Source organism: Heliangelus exortis, chromosome 31 (genome assembly GCF_036169615.1).
Source record: "Heliangelus exortis chromosome 31, bHelExo1.hap1, whole genome shotgun sequence".
Lineage (NCBI taxonomy): Eukaryota > Metazoa > Chordata > Aves > Apodiformes > Trochilidae > Heliangelus > Heliangelus exortis.
The window spans coordinates 698,283-712,892 of record NC_092452.1 but is presented as its reverse complement, the minus strand read 5'-3'; the positions used below and the strand labels follow the sequence as shown (position 1 = coordinate 712,892).

Genomic DNA, 14,610 nt, shown 5'->3' with positions numbered 1-14,610 from the left:
GGAGGAGAGGGAGGCGGAATGGCGGTGCGGGGGGCAGGGATGAGGTGCGGGCAGTGCCAGGATCGGGGTACCCCTGCCTGGACGGGGGGGTGGGATTGGGGGGTTCGGGGGCTGCCCTTCCAGTTTCCCGTCGGGCTCCGCGGTGCCGGTGGCTCCGCCTCCGCCCCGGCAGTGCTCGCGCGGCGTTGGTGGGGCCGGACCGGGCCGGACCGGTACCGGTGCCGGGGCTGGGACCCGGCTGGAACCCGTCTGCAGGGCTGACCGAGATGTGGCCGCTCCGCCTGAGCAGGGTGAGTTTCGGAGCGAGGAGGGGGAGGTCCCGGTACCGGGGGTCGCCGGTGCCCGCGGGGTGCTGCTGCTGCTGCCCAGGGGTGCCGGTGCCTCCAGGAGGCCTCGGTACTCGGGAGGGTCCCGGTGCCCGGGGGAGTCCCAGTGGTCGCAGAGGGTCCTGCTCCTCCGTGGGTTCTGGTGCCCGCAGGGGTCCCGGTGCTCGCAGGGGGTCCCGGACCCCGGGTGTTCGGTTCCCGGGGTAGTTCGGGGGGTCCCGGTGCCCGGGGGTTCGCGTCCGCATACGCGTTTCTCCCGGACCCCCATTCGACCCAGCGCATCTTTGAGGTTGGAGGGACGCAGCTCCTGCCCCGGAGGGTGTCGGGGCGGCAGCGCCCGGTCCCGGTCCCAGCCCCGGACTCCCTGGCTGGACAGCGGACCCCCGACCCGGTCTCGCGGACTTTGCGTCCGTCCGAAAGTCCCCAGTCCCGTGCAGCCACCGCCACCGGCCTTGGCCCTTGCCCGGCGACCATGGCCCCACGGGTGATGCAACGGGACGGCAGCGGTTACATCACCCGGGACCGAGCACCGGGCGCTGCCGCCGGGGCGAAGCGAGGGGGTACAGTGTCCTCTCCGTGTCCCCCAGGACCCCGGGCTGAGGGGAGCAGTGGGTCCCCCTCTGTTTTGCAGGGTGGTGCTGTGAGGGGACCGTCGAAGCATCCCCCGCAGCCCCGTCCACAAGGAGGGGGGGGGTCCCTGCCGGTCCGTCCGCCCCCACGGGCCCGCAGCTCTGCCGCGCACGTGCTCTGCACCCGCAGCCGGTTCGGTACCGGGTTTTCGGTGGATGCACAGTGGTCCTGCCCAAGAGACTTCGGGGGGGTTCCCTGTGCACTTTGTGGGTCCCCACGTACCTCTTCCGAGTGGTGGCTGGAGGCAGAACACAGGGGTCTTGTTGTCACCTTGAAGGGACGAGGGGGCCTGGCCACCACCTGTGCTGGGTCACAGGCTGTCAGCCCCCTGTCTCCTGTGCAGGCCCTGCAGCGATGTGGTGGCCAGGTAGCCATCAGCAGCCAGCGGGCACAGCACGGCACAGCCACGGCTGCTGCCACCAGGCCCGTGCCTGGCTGGACGGGGCAGGAGAGCCTGGCTGAGAGCGACCCCGAGATGTGGAACCTGGTCCAGAAGGAGAAGGATCGGCAGTGCCGGGGGCTGGAGCTCATCGCCTCTGAGGTGTGCTTTGGGGTGCTCGGGGAAGGGGGTGGACGTGGTCATGGGGAACCCCTGCTCAGGTGGGAGCACTGCTGCCCGGTCTCTGACCCCTCTTATTTTCTCAGAATTTCTGTAGCCGAGCAGCACTGGAAGCCCTGGGCTCTTGCCTCAACAACAAGTACTCGGAGGGGTACCCTGGCAAGAGGTAAAGAGGGGGGAGGTTCTTGGGGGCAGGAGGGCAGTGGGGGTGTCGGGGTTCCTCCTGCAGCTGGCATTTGGCTGCAGAAAAGGTTAAGGAGAACCCCAGGGCAGGAGCAGGGAGGTTGTCCTCTCCATTGAGGTCTTCTGAGTGGCAGGGTGGGAGTCTGTGGGGCTGGTGGTGGGAAAGCTCCCTGTAACCCCCTCCCTGCTCCTCCAGGTACTATGGAGGAGCCGAAGTGGTGGATCAGATTGAGCTGCTGTGTGAGCAGAGGGCTCTGGAGGCGTTTGACCTGGATCCTGCCCGCTGGGGTGTCAATGTTCAGCCCTACTCAGGCTCTCCAGCCAACTTTGCAGCCTACACAGCTCTGCTGCAGCCCCACGACCGTCTGATGGGGTTGGACCTGCCTGATGGGGGCCAGTAGGTAGCAGGGAGGGGCAGCCTGGAGCCTGCTGCCTCCTGAGGGGCCCAGCCTGATCCTGCACCTCTGCCTTCCCCTGCAGCCTCACACATGGGTACATGTCAGACACCAAGAGAATCTCAGCAACATCCATCTTCTTCGAATCAATGCCCTACAAACTTAACGTGAGCCCAAGGAGCAGGTTCCTGGGGGAGGAGGGGAGCTGCTGGCTGAGCTGTTGATCCCAGCTTTGCCTCTGGGGTGCCCAAGCTGCTCTGCCATCTCCTGCCCTCCTCTTCCTTATGTCCCGGCTGCCTCCCCGTGCCATGGGGTGCTTGAGAGCTACCTGTGGTCCAGCCAAACGTGCTGGGACAGCGAGGTGCATGTCAGCAGGCTGCCTGCCCTTCTCTTGCAGCCAGCCACGGGGCTGATTGACTATGACCAACTGGAGGTGACAGCACGGCTCTTCCGTCCCCGTCTCATCATCGCCGGCACCAGCGCCTACGCCCGCCTCATCGACTACAGCCGGATGAAGAAGGTACAGGGCAGTGGGCTCCACCCGGGGGTGACAGCAGCTCCCGTGTCTCTCGGGGGCAGTCACACCCTGCCCGTGGCCACGGGGACAGGGACAGCCCGTGAATCCCCGTGCCCCACACGTCCCCCAGGTGTGCGAGGAGGTGAAGGCGTACCTGCTGGCAGACATGGCGCACATCAGTGGGCTGGTGGCAGCCAAGGTCATCCCTTCACCCTTTGAGCACGCTGATGTGGTCACCAGCACCACGCACAAGACCCTGCGTGGTGCCAGGTGAGGTCCATGTGGTGAGGGAAGGTGCAGCAGAGGGGGTGTTTCATGCTCTGTCTGACTGAGCAACAGGGACCTGTGGGGTGGTGGTTGTGGTGTCAGCACTGCCCCGGGAGGCTGAGCCCCTGCCCTGGGGTGACTGGGGGGAGATGGGGAGGAGTGGGGCCAACTCTGTCTCACCTCCAGGTCAGGACTGATCTTCTATCGCAAGGGTGTGCGCTCGGTGGATAAAAAAACAGGCAAGGAAATACTCTACGACCTGGAGGACAGGATCAACTTTTCTGTCTTCCCTGCCCTGCAAGGAGGGCCCCACAATCACACCATTGCTGCTGTGGCTGTGGCACTCAAACAGGTCTGTGCTGCCCCGATGGGCTCAGGGTTGGGGGATGACCAAGCCCTACACTGACACGGTTTGTCCCCTGCCAGGCCAGCTCGCCAGCTTTCCGCCAGTACTGCCAGCAGGTGCTGAAGAATGCCAAAGCCATGGCACAGGCACTGCTCCAGCGTGGGTACACCTTGGTGTCAGGTAATGCCTCCTTCCCCAGACTTTCGGGGACAAGGATGGATGAATGGGGTTGCAGTAGGTCACAAGTGGCACCACCACTCAGTCTTGGTGCCCGTGGGGAGTGTGGTAGGGTTGGGAGTGCAATGCACAACAGGGCTGCGGAGGCAGGAGGAGGCAGAATAGGGAAGGGGCTGAGATTTGGCAGCGTGGGGAGGGTGTTTAAGGCTTGGCTGTTGCTCTTCATCCCTTTTCCTTGCTCCCCAGGTGGCACTGACAACCACCTGGTGCTGATGGATCTGCGGCCCAAGGGCATCGACGGGGCGCGGGCTGAGCGGGTGCTGGAACTCGTCTCCATCACTGCCAACAAGAACACCTGCCCAGGGGACAAGAGTGCACTCACACCAGGGGGGCTGCGCCTGGGTGAGGGATGGGCCCTCCTTGGGGGGGGCACTTGCCTCGGGCCCCTTCCCTGGGGTGGGTCTCCAGGCTTTTATCGGGGGGAATCCCCCTCTGTTTCATCCCTCTGAAGACTCCCCATGGGAAGTTGGAGAAGGGTATGGGACCCCATGGGAGATAGGATTTGGGGAGCCCCATGGTGGGATTGGCTTCTGCAGATCATGCCCTCAAGGAGGTCCCAGCTCTGATGGGCTCCATCCCCCAGGTGCCCCTGCTCTGACCTCACGCCACTTCCATGAGGAGGATTTCCAGAAAGTTGTGGCTTTCATCGACGAGGGCATTGCCCTGGCCCTGGATGTCAAGAGCAAAACCAGTGAGTGAGAGGAGCCCCTCTCTCCCCCCTTCCTGGGTGTCAGTCAGCACCTCTTCATTTGTCTTACAAAGTCTTACATCTGGGAAAGAACAACCCCAGGGACCAGTGTAGGGTGGGGACTGAGCTGCTGGAGAGCAGCATGGGTGAAAGGGACCTGGGGGTGTTGGTGAATGGGTGTTGGGTGTTGACCATGAGCCAACAATGTGCCCTTGTGGCCAAGAAGGCCAATGGCATCCTGGGTGTATCAGAAGGGGGGTGGTTAGTAGGTCAAGAGAGGTTCTCCTCCCCCGATACCCTGCCCTGGTGAGGCTGCATCTGGAATATTGTGTCCAGTTCCAGAAGGACAGGGAACTGCTGGAGAGAGTCCAGCACAGAGCCAGCAAGATGATTAAAGGAGTGGAAAATCTCCCTTACGAGGAAAGGCTGAGGGAGCTGGGGCTCTGCAGCTTGGAGAAGAGGAGAATGAGGGGTGACCCCATCAATGTTTATCAATATGCAAAGGGAGAGAGCCAGGAGGATGGAATCAAACTTTTCTCAGGGGTGACCAACAACAGGACAAGGGGCAATGGTTATAAACTGGAGGAGAGGCAGCTCCATATAAAAATTAGGAAGAATTTTTTTCACTGTGGGCAGGGACAGAGCTGCTGTAATATCCCCCCCCACCCTTCTCACTGTCTCCCCCTCCTCCCCCAGGCAAGCTCCAGGACTTCAAGACCTTTTTGCTGCAGGACCTGGAGACGCAGCAACGCTTGGCTGACCTGCGCCAGCGTGTGGAGACCTTCGCTCGTGCCTTCCCCATGCCTGGCTTCAGTGACCACTGAGGGGGGGTCTCACCCCTCCTGCTGGGCTGGGACTACCTGGGGGCAAGGGGAAGCCTAAACCCCCCCCCATCTGCATTCCCCTCTCCCCTTCATCCCTTCACCAGCACCTTTGGGATCAGCTGCTCCCTCCCTGGGGTGGGGGACAGCCCCCCCACCCTGTCCTGCTCTCAGTGTTAGGGTACAGAGATGACCCCCAGACCCTGATGGGTCCCAGTCCTTGCTCACCCCCACTGTCTGAGCAAGTCTCACACTTCTCTACAGTGGGGAGGTTGCCAATAAAAGTGGGGGGAGAGCCTGCCTCTACAGGGGTGTGTAGGTGCTGAGCTGGGGATGGAAAGGTGGGTGACAAGGTGGTGTGGGGGATCAGGATCCCTGGGGCCCCTCAGGACTGCCAGGGCCCAGACCCCCATGTCCCACTGCCCACAGCCATGCCTCTGTGTCCTTTCCCCTTCTCTGCCCTGCTGCTTGACCCAGCAGACTGAGGGTCAGGAGAGATGTGGGAGTTACACTAAGGAGCAAGATGGGTACAGCAGGGATGGTGGCCCAGTTTGCCCTCCCTCTGGTCTGGCTGCTGTGGGGTGCAGAGAATCAGAATTTTCACGGTTGGAAGGGACCTTTAAGATCATCTAGTTCCAACTCCTCCCAATAGATCAGATTGCTCAGAGCCCTGTCCACCCTGGCCTTAAAAACTTGCAGGGATGGATGGGGCTTTCACCACCTCTCTGAGCAACCTGTTCCAGTATTTCACCACCCTCATCACGAAGAACTTCTTCCTAATATCTCATCTACATCTCCCCTCCTCTAGTTTGAAACTTTTCCCCCTGGTCCTATCACTACCTGACATCCTAAACAATCCCTCACCAGCTTCCTTGTAGCCCCCTTCAGATACTGGAAGGCTCCAATAAGGTCTCCTGGGAGCCTTCTCCTCTCCAGACTGAATAACCCCAACTCTCTGTCTTCAGAGCTCTTTGCAAGACTTCTTTGCTCCCTGCTGCAGGCTGCCTGGCTGGAGGAAACCAAGTCCCTGGCAGGCCAGGCAGCTGCCTGCTCCCCAGCACGTCCCACTCTCTTGGGTCATCTGTTCCATGGTTTCTGGCTGTGAGTTTCTTCCACAGGGCCTTGGCCAAACCAAACAGTGCCTGCCAGAGCCTTTGCCTCTGGCTCTTGCCAGGCCCTGGCCCCATGGCATGTCCCAGGGGGTAGCAGGACACACATGTGCATCCACATGCAGGACCCCTTCCTGCTCATCTTCAGAGGGGCTGGGTCAGGACCTGGGTGGTCCCTGGGCAGCCCCCAGGGCCCTGGAGCCTGGGAAAGCGGAAACGTGGTACCCAGGGAATTGCTGCTTCCAGCAGGACACAAATCCCCACTCCAACCCTGATGGGGGATGCTGGATGTTGCCTACACTTAGGAGCCTGAGAACCAGTGTGTGTAAGCCATTTTGCTGCTCTCCCCCTCCCTCTCCCCCCCAATAATTTGTTTTTTTCTTACAAGTTTAAAGCAGTTGGGATGGGGCGGCGAGCAGTGGGGCGGGCATCGGGGTCACTGCCAGTGGTAGGCACTTTGCTTTTGGGGTGATGCAGTTTATTGGGGGTGCTGGGGAAGCATCCAGGACTGTGTTATGTAAGCAGTGATTTGCTTCTGAGCTGTGGGGCAGGCACGAAGCAGGAAGGGGGGTGGGGGAGGCAGTGGCACTGCTAGGGGTGGGCACACTCTCCCCTGTCCCAGTGCTGCAGCACATCCCCTGGGCAGCTCAGAAACTGGGACGGTCCTTCTTGAGGCTCTTGTAGTCCGTGGAAACTGCCAGAAACTGGAGAAAGGGATGTGAGATGGCATCGTGTCCCACAGCCATCACACAGCCTGTCCTTGGCTGTGAAGACATGGGGACTGTGCTACCCTCCCTGTATCTCAGCATGAGGAGCTGGAAGATCCACCCCCCCCACCCCCCCAAGAAAAAATGTCATATCTTGCCCTAAATGTGGCCATTCCCCCACCCCACAGGGCCGGTCCCATAGTTCACCCAGTGCTCACTTTATACTGGTCCGTGGGGCTCAGCTTATTCCATGGTTCAGGATTATTTTTTCGATCCCAGCTGCAAGTGATGATGAGGCCATTAGCACAGGAAGGAGGGTGGGGGAGACAACCCCTCCCCAAATCCCATAGCCCACCTCCCCCCATTTTATTCCCTCTCGTGCCCCCAGCCCCAGCTCTCTGCAGAAATAATCTCAGAAGCCATCATAGCCCTGCTCCTCAGTTTTCCTGTGTTGAGGGGGCTCTGGCTGGGTCCCTCCATCCCCCCCAGCATGAGGAGCTGAGGGGTGGGGGGGGGAGCAGGCTCCCCATGGGGCTGCTCCCAGAGCACCCCCTGTCCAGGATTGTGCCAGGGTCTTCTCCACCACCCCACCTGCTTCCCTATCCAGCATCTTTGCATGCACTGCCCCTTCCTGGGGGGAAACTGCCTTCTGGCCTTGGCCCTCCTCCCCAAAAGCTCTCCAGTGTGAGCCCCCAGCCTTCATTCCCTGTTTCGGGGGAGGGGGGGGAGCAGGGGAGCTGTTGCCTGCCTTGTGCACGCCTGCTGTGAACAAGCAAAGCCACACAACGCCTGTGAGTGTGCAAGGCAAAACTGCACAGGGTGCCTGGTGTTGGTCAGATGAAGAATTCCCAAAGGGGATACATCCGGTCCTGTCCAAGGCCAGCAAAGCCGTGGGATGGGTCCCTGGAGAGAACAGCTCACGTCTCCCCCTCTTCTGTCCTCCTGCAATCTGCTGGTGTTGGCCCAGAGCAGAATTTTCCATGCAGGAAGATGCACGCGTTGTGTGTGTGTTGGGGGAGGGAGGGAAGGAGGGGATCGCTGTGCTGCAAATGCAGCCCCCTGGAGCTGTTGAATAGGATGCTGTTGTTTTATCCCACCTCGCTCACACACACGCATGCACACCCCTGCGCCTCCACCATCAAAGACAAGGTGCCTGGATCTGCTAATTGCTGAGCTAAGTACCCTGGGCAGCTGGCGTCAAATTAAATCAATGAGCGTTTTACCGGGAGCAAACAAATATTAGATAGGCATTAGACAACGCCAGGCTGAAGGGACCTCGGGCCACTGAGATACAAGGGAAAAAAAAACAAAACAACCCAGCCTCGTGTGCCACAGGATGCTGCTTGTCCTGTGCCAATCCATCTACCCCTCAAAATCCATCCTCAGACCCGTCTCTCTCTCCCTTCTCGCCCTTTCCACTCATGCTCACATACTGTGTCTGTCCATCCCTCTGTCCCTCTCCCCATTCCCTCTACAACCATCCATACCCCTGGTTTCCCACTCCTCTGTCAGTTCCTCCCTCCCCACATTGTCTTTCCCCCTCTCCATCAGTCATGTACGGCTTTTATCAGCCTCATCATCCACCCATCCATCCTGCTCCCTCTGCTGTCCTGTAACCTCTCTCCATCTCTCTCCTTCCCACTCCCAGCTGCTGCAGTGCCCGGAGCAGCAGTTTGAAGGGGCCCTTGTCCCCCCCACCCCCCAGCAAGAGGGGGGGGCAGATGGTGCTTCAGCTTCCCTCACACCCTCAGGGCAGACACATCTGCACCTGAATTCAGCTCCATTTCACTCACACTGCTCACCACCAAGGTGTCAGAGTGTGCCCAAGCACCTTGTGCACCCCAGCACCTGGGAATCAGTCCCCTCAGCTCCAGGGGCTTGGGGAGAGGAGCCTGAGGGCTGCCCATAAGCACCAGAACCCATACCTGACATCTGGGCTGTACAGGGCCAGTCTCAGCAAGTACAGCACAGCACTGCCCAGGCCAACACTGATGAAGCCAATGAGGGGAATGAGCTGCAGAGAGAAAGAGAGAGAAAAATGAAAAATACCCCAATAAAATGAATATTTATCAGCCCTACTGGAGAGTGAAAGGGAGAGCTGACACACCAGGAGATTTACAGGGGAAATATGGCAGAGCAATCCTGTAGCTGGGCTGCAGTACACAGTGTAGCTGTCAGCTTGAGTGACTGAATTAAAAGAAGGAGAGAAAAATCGGCTCGTGTTGGAGAGGAATTGGATTTGGAATGAGAAATCACTTTCCCTCCGCCTGCTGCTGCCCAGTGCTGGCTCTGGCTGGTGTGGTTGTGGGCCTGGGGACCCTCTTAGAGTGCATGGTGCCCCTGGTGAGGGGCTGAGCCTCAGATAATGGTTCCTCCCTGAGGGACTTGTTCCCAAGCCACACAGCCCCTTCTCAGGTTCTCCATCCCTCAGCATCTGCCACTCCCTTGGCACTGCACCCCTTCTGCACCACCTCCCCAGGAAGCACAACACGGGGGGCAGTTCCATCTTCCCCTTTTTCCAGCAGGGAGAGACTGGGGGCAGGTGTCACACCAGTGGCTGAGCAGCTGGGGCCAGAACAGGTCTCGGGGGCACAATGCAGCATGGGGGGGGGGGAAGGGGAGCTGAAGGGAAGGCAGCATTCACAACACCCCTTCCAAGAGATGCCTCAGCCTTGCAGCACGCATCCCTGTGAGCAGGAGCTCCCTTTAACCCCCCCTCCAACTCACACGGGGGTTTTCACCGCGCCTGTGCAGGACGATCACCTCCATCCTCCCCTCTCTCCGCTCCCCTCCGCTTCGCGCTGCCAATCCCTCAGTGCCCGGGGGGACGCGGCCTCAATCGGAGCCGAGCCGAGGCTGCTTTGACCTCCCCCAAATTGCCGCGGCCCCCGCGCTGGGGAAGCCGGTTTGAGCGTAATGAACCTCCCGCCAACCCGCGCCCCGGGGAAGGCGAACGCGGCCGCGGCTCCGCGGTGCCCATTAGCGCGGGGCGGGGAGCGGGGCCGGCGGCGCGGCGGGAGCCACGTGTGCGGTGCGGTTCGGTTCGGTTCGGCAGCACCTGGGAGCGCCGTGGTTGGGTTTGCAGGTTTACAAAGAGCAGCTTGGGCTCTCCGCAAGTGTTTCAGAACCCCAACCCCCTGGCGCACTGCGCGGTTGACTCAGTTTCCCCCCAGCCTGGATGAGACTGGGGGGGGATAACTAAACCAGAGAATGATAGAATCACAGAACCATAGAATCATAGAATCAGCTGGGTTGGAAAGGACCTCTGAGATCATCCAGTCCAACCCCTGATCCACTACTGCAATGGGCCACTTGGGATGGCCCAGGACAGTGGTGGAGTCACCATCCCTGGAGGCATTTAAAACACACATTTGGACCTGGTCCTTAAGGACATGGTTTAGTAGATGACTGTGGTGTTAGTCAAAGGTTGGACTGGATGATCTTGGAGGTCTCTTCCAACCTAAACATTCCGTGATTCTGTGGTTCCCAGCCCATGGCACTGAGTGTCACATTCAGTCTCTTCTTAAAAACCTCCAGGGTCGGAGAATCCACCCCCTCCCTGGGCAGCCCATTCCAATGCCTGAGCACTCTCTCTGGAATGAATTTCTTCCAAATATCCAACCTAAACCTCCCCTGGCAGAATTTAAGACCATGCCCTCTTGTTTTACTGAGTGCTGCCCGGGAGAAGAGACCGACCCCCCCCCTGGCTACAACCTTTTCAGGGAGTTGTAGAGAGTGATGAGGTCTCCCCTGAGCCTCCTCTTCTCCAGACCAAACACCCCCAGCTCCCTCAGCCCTTCCTCCCAGGAATTCTGCTGGATCCCTTCACAGCCTCCTTGCTCTTCTCTGGACCTGCTCCAGCCCCTCAAGCTCCTTCCTGAGCTGAGGGGTCCAGAAGAAGAAAAGCTGCTCTCCAAGCCCCTCTGTTCTCTACCAAATACCTCCATGACCTGTACAGGGAAGGGGTCTTGTGGGGAAGTCAGGTATATCCCCCTCCCCAAGCACTCCCTGTCCATCCTTCAGCCCCCAGTGGGACCCCCATCCTTCCCCAGTGCTCCCAGTGCCCCCATTTGCCCGTCCCAGTGGCGCTGGTGCTGGCTGATTGAGTGCCCAGCAGATGCCAGCTCCAATTCAGGAGGTTAGAGGCATCAGCAGATAATGATCTCCTGTACTGTGTGCAGCTGAGTGCCAAGAGGATCTGGCAGTAGCCACTACCCAACCGTGCTTCCTCATCAAGACGAACTCCACAGCACCGGGAATTGCGGTGTCTGCTGCTGGAGATTCGGGGTGGCGGGTTCATCTCACCATCTGCTGCTGACACCTTCTGGGTAATTAATGCCTGGGAAGAATTAAGGGTAGGGGGAGCTGGGGGAACCACTCATGCAGCAGGCAAAGGGCCCCAGAGCTGCAGGTGCAGGCAGTGCCCCCCCCAGACATGCACAAAAATAAATAAGATTTATCAAGAGCTTTACCTTAAGCTTGTGGAGAGCTAAAATGTTGTTTGTGTGCATGCAGTGTCTGCCTTTTAACCTTTATTTTGGGGACTTGGGAGCAAGGCTGCCCTGCTCCCCAGGACTCCCAAGCCCACAGCTACACACAACCAAGTCCCCACCACAGGGCAGCTGCAGCCCCAGACTCAGCATTCCCAGCACTGGGTGCTCCCCGGCCTGACTGGCACAGGAATCACTGCCAGGTGGATGGGCTCAGCTGGGCTGCTGGGGACAGAGCCTATTGCCAGGTGAAAGTGCTGTGGTACCTGCCCAGCACAAGCTGCAGCTCTTCTTGGAATGGATGATATTTCAAAAACTGCCCCAGCAACCTCTGCCAGCAATAATCCTGCTGAACTGCTCTGGGGTGGATGCAGAGCACTTCTCCTACTGGCACCCAGGACCACATCCTTTTTACACATAATGTTTGGCCTCTCTGTGACCCTCAAGACCCCTACAGCCCTCTTGTTTGAGTGCTGGGGAAACTCTGGCAGGCATTAACAAAAAAAAAAAAGACCCAAATCGCTGTGTTCTGCACGCAGCAACACACGGCAGTGCTGCAAAGACAGAGCAGGAGTTCTGGACCATGCTGTTCATCCCTCCACTCTCAATGAGAAGGTGAAAAGCACCAAGACATCCCCTGGCTGCTCGTGCCCTTGGTGCAGGAGGCACCCACTTTTCCCTAGAAGAGCCCAGGGTGCCTCCTGCTCCAGCCCAGGGCTCCCCTCCCCTGCCTGAGCCAGGCAGCCGGATGCTCCTCTGTGGATCATCATCCTTCCCAGCCTCAACCTTCCTAAAACCAATGCCAAGAGCCTACGTGACTTTCAGCCCAGCGTTTGCAGCTTGTTAACTCTCCCCAGGCCACCAGCCCTTGCCAGGTCCTCAGGGAGGGCACTGGGGGACACTGAAAAGGGAACAGGACCCTGCTGCAGGAGAGGATGGAGCACGGCAGCAAAAGAAGCTCATCCTGGCAGGGCAGGGACTCTTGTCCAGCTGCCACCATCTCAGAGGGTCTGTAGTTTCTGTGAATTTCAGCATCTTTCTACAGAAAATTCTCAGCTTGAAATTTTGACAGCAGAGGCCAGGGACAAATCTGAGGCTGAGAGGATGGGAGTTGGAGCTTCAGTTCTGGGGCTGCCAGGGTGAACAGGGAGGGGGCTTAATTTCCATTCCCCCCCCCCCCCCAAGATGTGCCCAAAGCAGAGAGCTGGACCAGGTAGCTGAGAGGGAGGAAGAGGGGGTTGGTGAAGGGTGCAAATAGGGTACAGGAGGAATGGGAAGGTGGGAAGGAGGGAGAAGAGAGTGAGGAAGGATCTCCAAGAATGTGGCAAGAGAAGGGCAAGGGTGAGTCCAGAGGGACAGGGGATGATGGGGGTCCCTTGGAGGAGGAAAGAGGCAGAGGGATGCAGAGAGGGATGGGAAGGCAGAGGGGGGGTGCCCATAGGGAGGGGGTGTGGGGTGACTCACTCCAGGATGCCGTTTCACATGCCGGGAAAATATGGGTCCAAGCAGGGGGCCCTTCATGGTGAGGGTGTAGGGAAGGTCTGTCTGCAGTGTCAGGTTCCTGACTGCTGTCCGAGGACGGAGGGTGGGCAGGAGACGGGAGGGAGGCGTCTGCAGCGGGGCTGGGAGGGACGGGGCGGGACGGGGATCCCGGCCCAGGGAGCTGCAAGCTGGAAGGGGAGAGGGATGCTGAGGACCATGTCCTGGGCCCTGCCTGCACTCTGCCCTTTCCAGCCTCTTCTGTAGTGAGCCCAAAAGAGAGGGTTAACAATGAGCTGATGTCCTCACATGCTGCTGCACCCCAGACTGCATGCGTGCCTCAGTTTCCCTCTCTGTACAAAGGACAAGCCTCTTCCCTCCACGTGCAAGTCCTTCACAGGTTGCTCTGCACCTTCCTGCCAGGGCAAATGATGAGTCGTGTGATTTGTTATGACAACTTTGCCGATGTTTGCTGCTTCCCCTCAGCACCCCCTCCCCTCCACCCTCCCATTTATGATAAATGACATAACGCCCAATTTACATTTAGCAATGCAAATCTCCGTGGCAGTAACAGATGCTGCTGTGCATATGGAAACCAGCTATTTGTATCCACTGCCTTTTAACAAAAGACTGGGGAGATGGCTGCAGTGGGCAGCCAAAAGCAGCAGCCTGGCACTGAGCTGGGCCTGGACCACCCTGACTCTTACCCAGGGGAGGTGGTCACACTCTGGCAGTGGCAAGAGCCAGCACAGACTCTGCCCATCTGGGGGTAGAGCACGATGAGATTGTGGCAGTGTCACACACCTGATGGGCACAGGCTGGTCCCTGCTGTGTGCCCCTTCACAGAGGGCTCATGGCCAAAAGCCAGTGTCCCATGGGAGCATTGCCCATGCATACACATGCCTGAACACATGCATGCACAGCTGGACAACATACATCTGACATGGTGGCACACGAACATCCCTACACGTGTGTGCACGCACACGGGCACCCAAGCCATTCTTTTTGCCACCAACCTCTAAGCCCCGCTTTGCAGTTCTGGATTGGAGCACCCCAGGGGGTTTCCACTCTCCTGAACACACCAAGAGCCCCATTGCTGCCTCCCAGCCCTGCAGTCCCCTCCCAGTCCCCACCTCAGCACCCTCCACCCAGCACAGCCACATCCCTCATCCCTGTCGGTGCCACTCCATCCTAACCTCATTTCTTTCAGCAAGCTATAAAAGGACAAAGGGGAGAAACTTCACTTTGAAGTGTGTGGAAATAAATAAACAAGGCCTGAATTGCAGCCAGCAGCGCCGTGTTGAGGCCTTTGTTGATATAATTAGAGTTTTGAAAGAGGATTGATTAAGTGCCACTCCCCAAGACAGAGTGCATCCTGCCCTCAGCACAGGCACGCGCATCCTTCCCTGCCTTCTCTGCTGCTGCAGCACCAGGACAGTAGTGTGGCACCTGGGGATGTGTGTCACACACGTGTGCATAGTGTGTCTGTGTGTACATGGGTGGGACTCGTGTGCAGGGCCTGAAAGGGTATTCAGCACCATAAGGAACCCAAATCCAGGGGGATCGTGGTCCCATCACAGCCAGGTCTGCTTGGGAGCAAGATGCATCTTTGCACCCTGGCCCAGCTCCCTGCAGACAAACCTAGGACTTCCCCTAGAGAGGCAGTGGGATTCCCTGCCCACAAAGCCCAGCTGCCTCTGTGCTCATTAATGATTGTAATTAAGAGAGTTTAATTCTCTGCCACACTTCCCTCTTTTGTGGTGATTACAGCGTGTGCCCAGCTGCTCAGGAACCCTCCCGAGCAGGCTGCCCACAGCCCCTTGGGAGCAGCTGTGGTGAGGGGCTCAGCCCTGTGG

At 59.0% G+C, this 14,610-nt stretch overlaps 2 protein-coding genes across 2 annotated transcripts; one reads left to right on the top strand and one right to left on the bottom strand.

Annotated features, from left to right (window-relative positions):
* The first annotated feature begins 132 nt into the window (after positions 1-132).
* On the top strand, positions 133-5,277 carry SHMT2 (serine hydroxymethyltransferase 2). Its single transcript, XM_071729542.1, has 12 exons — positions 133-290; positions 1,300-1,497; positions 1,602-1,681; positions 1,895-2,095; positions 2,179-2,260; positions 2,491-2,613; positions 2,741-2,880; positions 3,064-3,229; positions 3,304-3,403; positions 3,647-3,802; positions 4,044-4,151; positions 4,845-5,277. Exons 1-12 carry the CDS (start codon positions 267-269, stop codon positions 4,970-4,972), a joined length of 1,506 nt encoding a protein of 501 aa, XP_071585643.1. The 5' UTR covers positions 133-266; the 3' UTR covers positions 4,973-5,277.
* Positions 5,278-6,672: 1,395 nt separating this feature from the next.
* NDUFA4L2 (NDUFA4 mitochondrial complex associated like 2) lies at positions 6,673-12,874 on the bottom strand. The gene is made up of 4 exons (XM_071729573.1): positions 12,740-12,874; positions 8,711-8,799; positions 7,004-7,064; positions 6,673-6,782 (listed from the first exon to the last, which is right to left on the bottom strand). The coding sequence occupies exons 1-4, from the start codon at positions 12,794-12,796 to the stop codon at positions 6,726-6,728; spliced, it is 264 nt and encodes an 87-aa protein (XP_071585674.1). The 5' UTR covers positions 12,797-12,874; the 3' UTR covers positions 6,673-6,725.
* Positions 12,875-14,610: the final 1,736 nt, after the last annotated feature.

What these genes read in the sequence shown, in the direction of transcription:
- SHMT2 (XM_071729542.1), top strand. Translation starts at nt 267, where the DNA reads ATGTGGCCGCTCCGCCTGAGCAGG. An exon ending in TGGCTGTGGCACTCAAACAG is followed by an intron (nt 3,230 to 3,303) that starts GTCTGTGCTGCC and finishes GTCCCCTGCCAG; the next exon opens with GCCAGCTCGCCAGCTTTCCG. An exon ending in TGGGTACACCTTGGTGTCAG is followed by an intron (nt 3,404 to 3,646) that starts GTAATGCCTCCT and finishes CTTGCTCCCCAG; the next exon opens with GTGGCACTGACAACCACCTG.
- NDUFA4L2 (XM_071729573.1), bottom strand. Translation starts at nt 12,796, where the DNA reads ATGAAGGGCCCCCTGCTTGGACCCATATTTTCCCGGCATGTGAAACGG. An exon ending in ATGTGAAACGGCATCCTGGA is followed by an intron (nt 8,800 to 12,739) that starts GTGAGTCACCCC and finishes TTCTCTCTGCAG; the next exon opens with CTCATTCCCCTCATTGGCTT. An exon ending in GCCCCACGGACCAGTATAAA is followed by an intron (nt 6,783 to 7,003) that starts GTGAGCACTGGG and finishes CCCTTTCTCCAG; the next exon opens with TTTCTGGCAGTTTCCACGGA.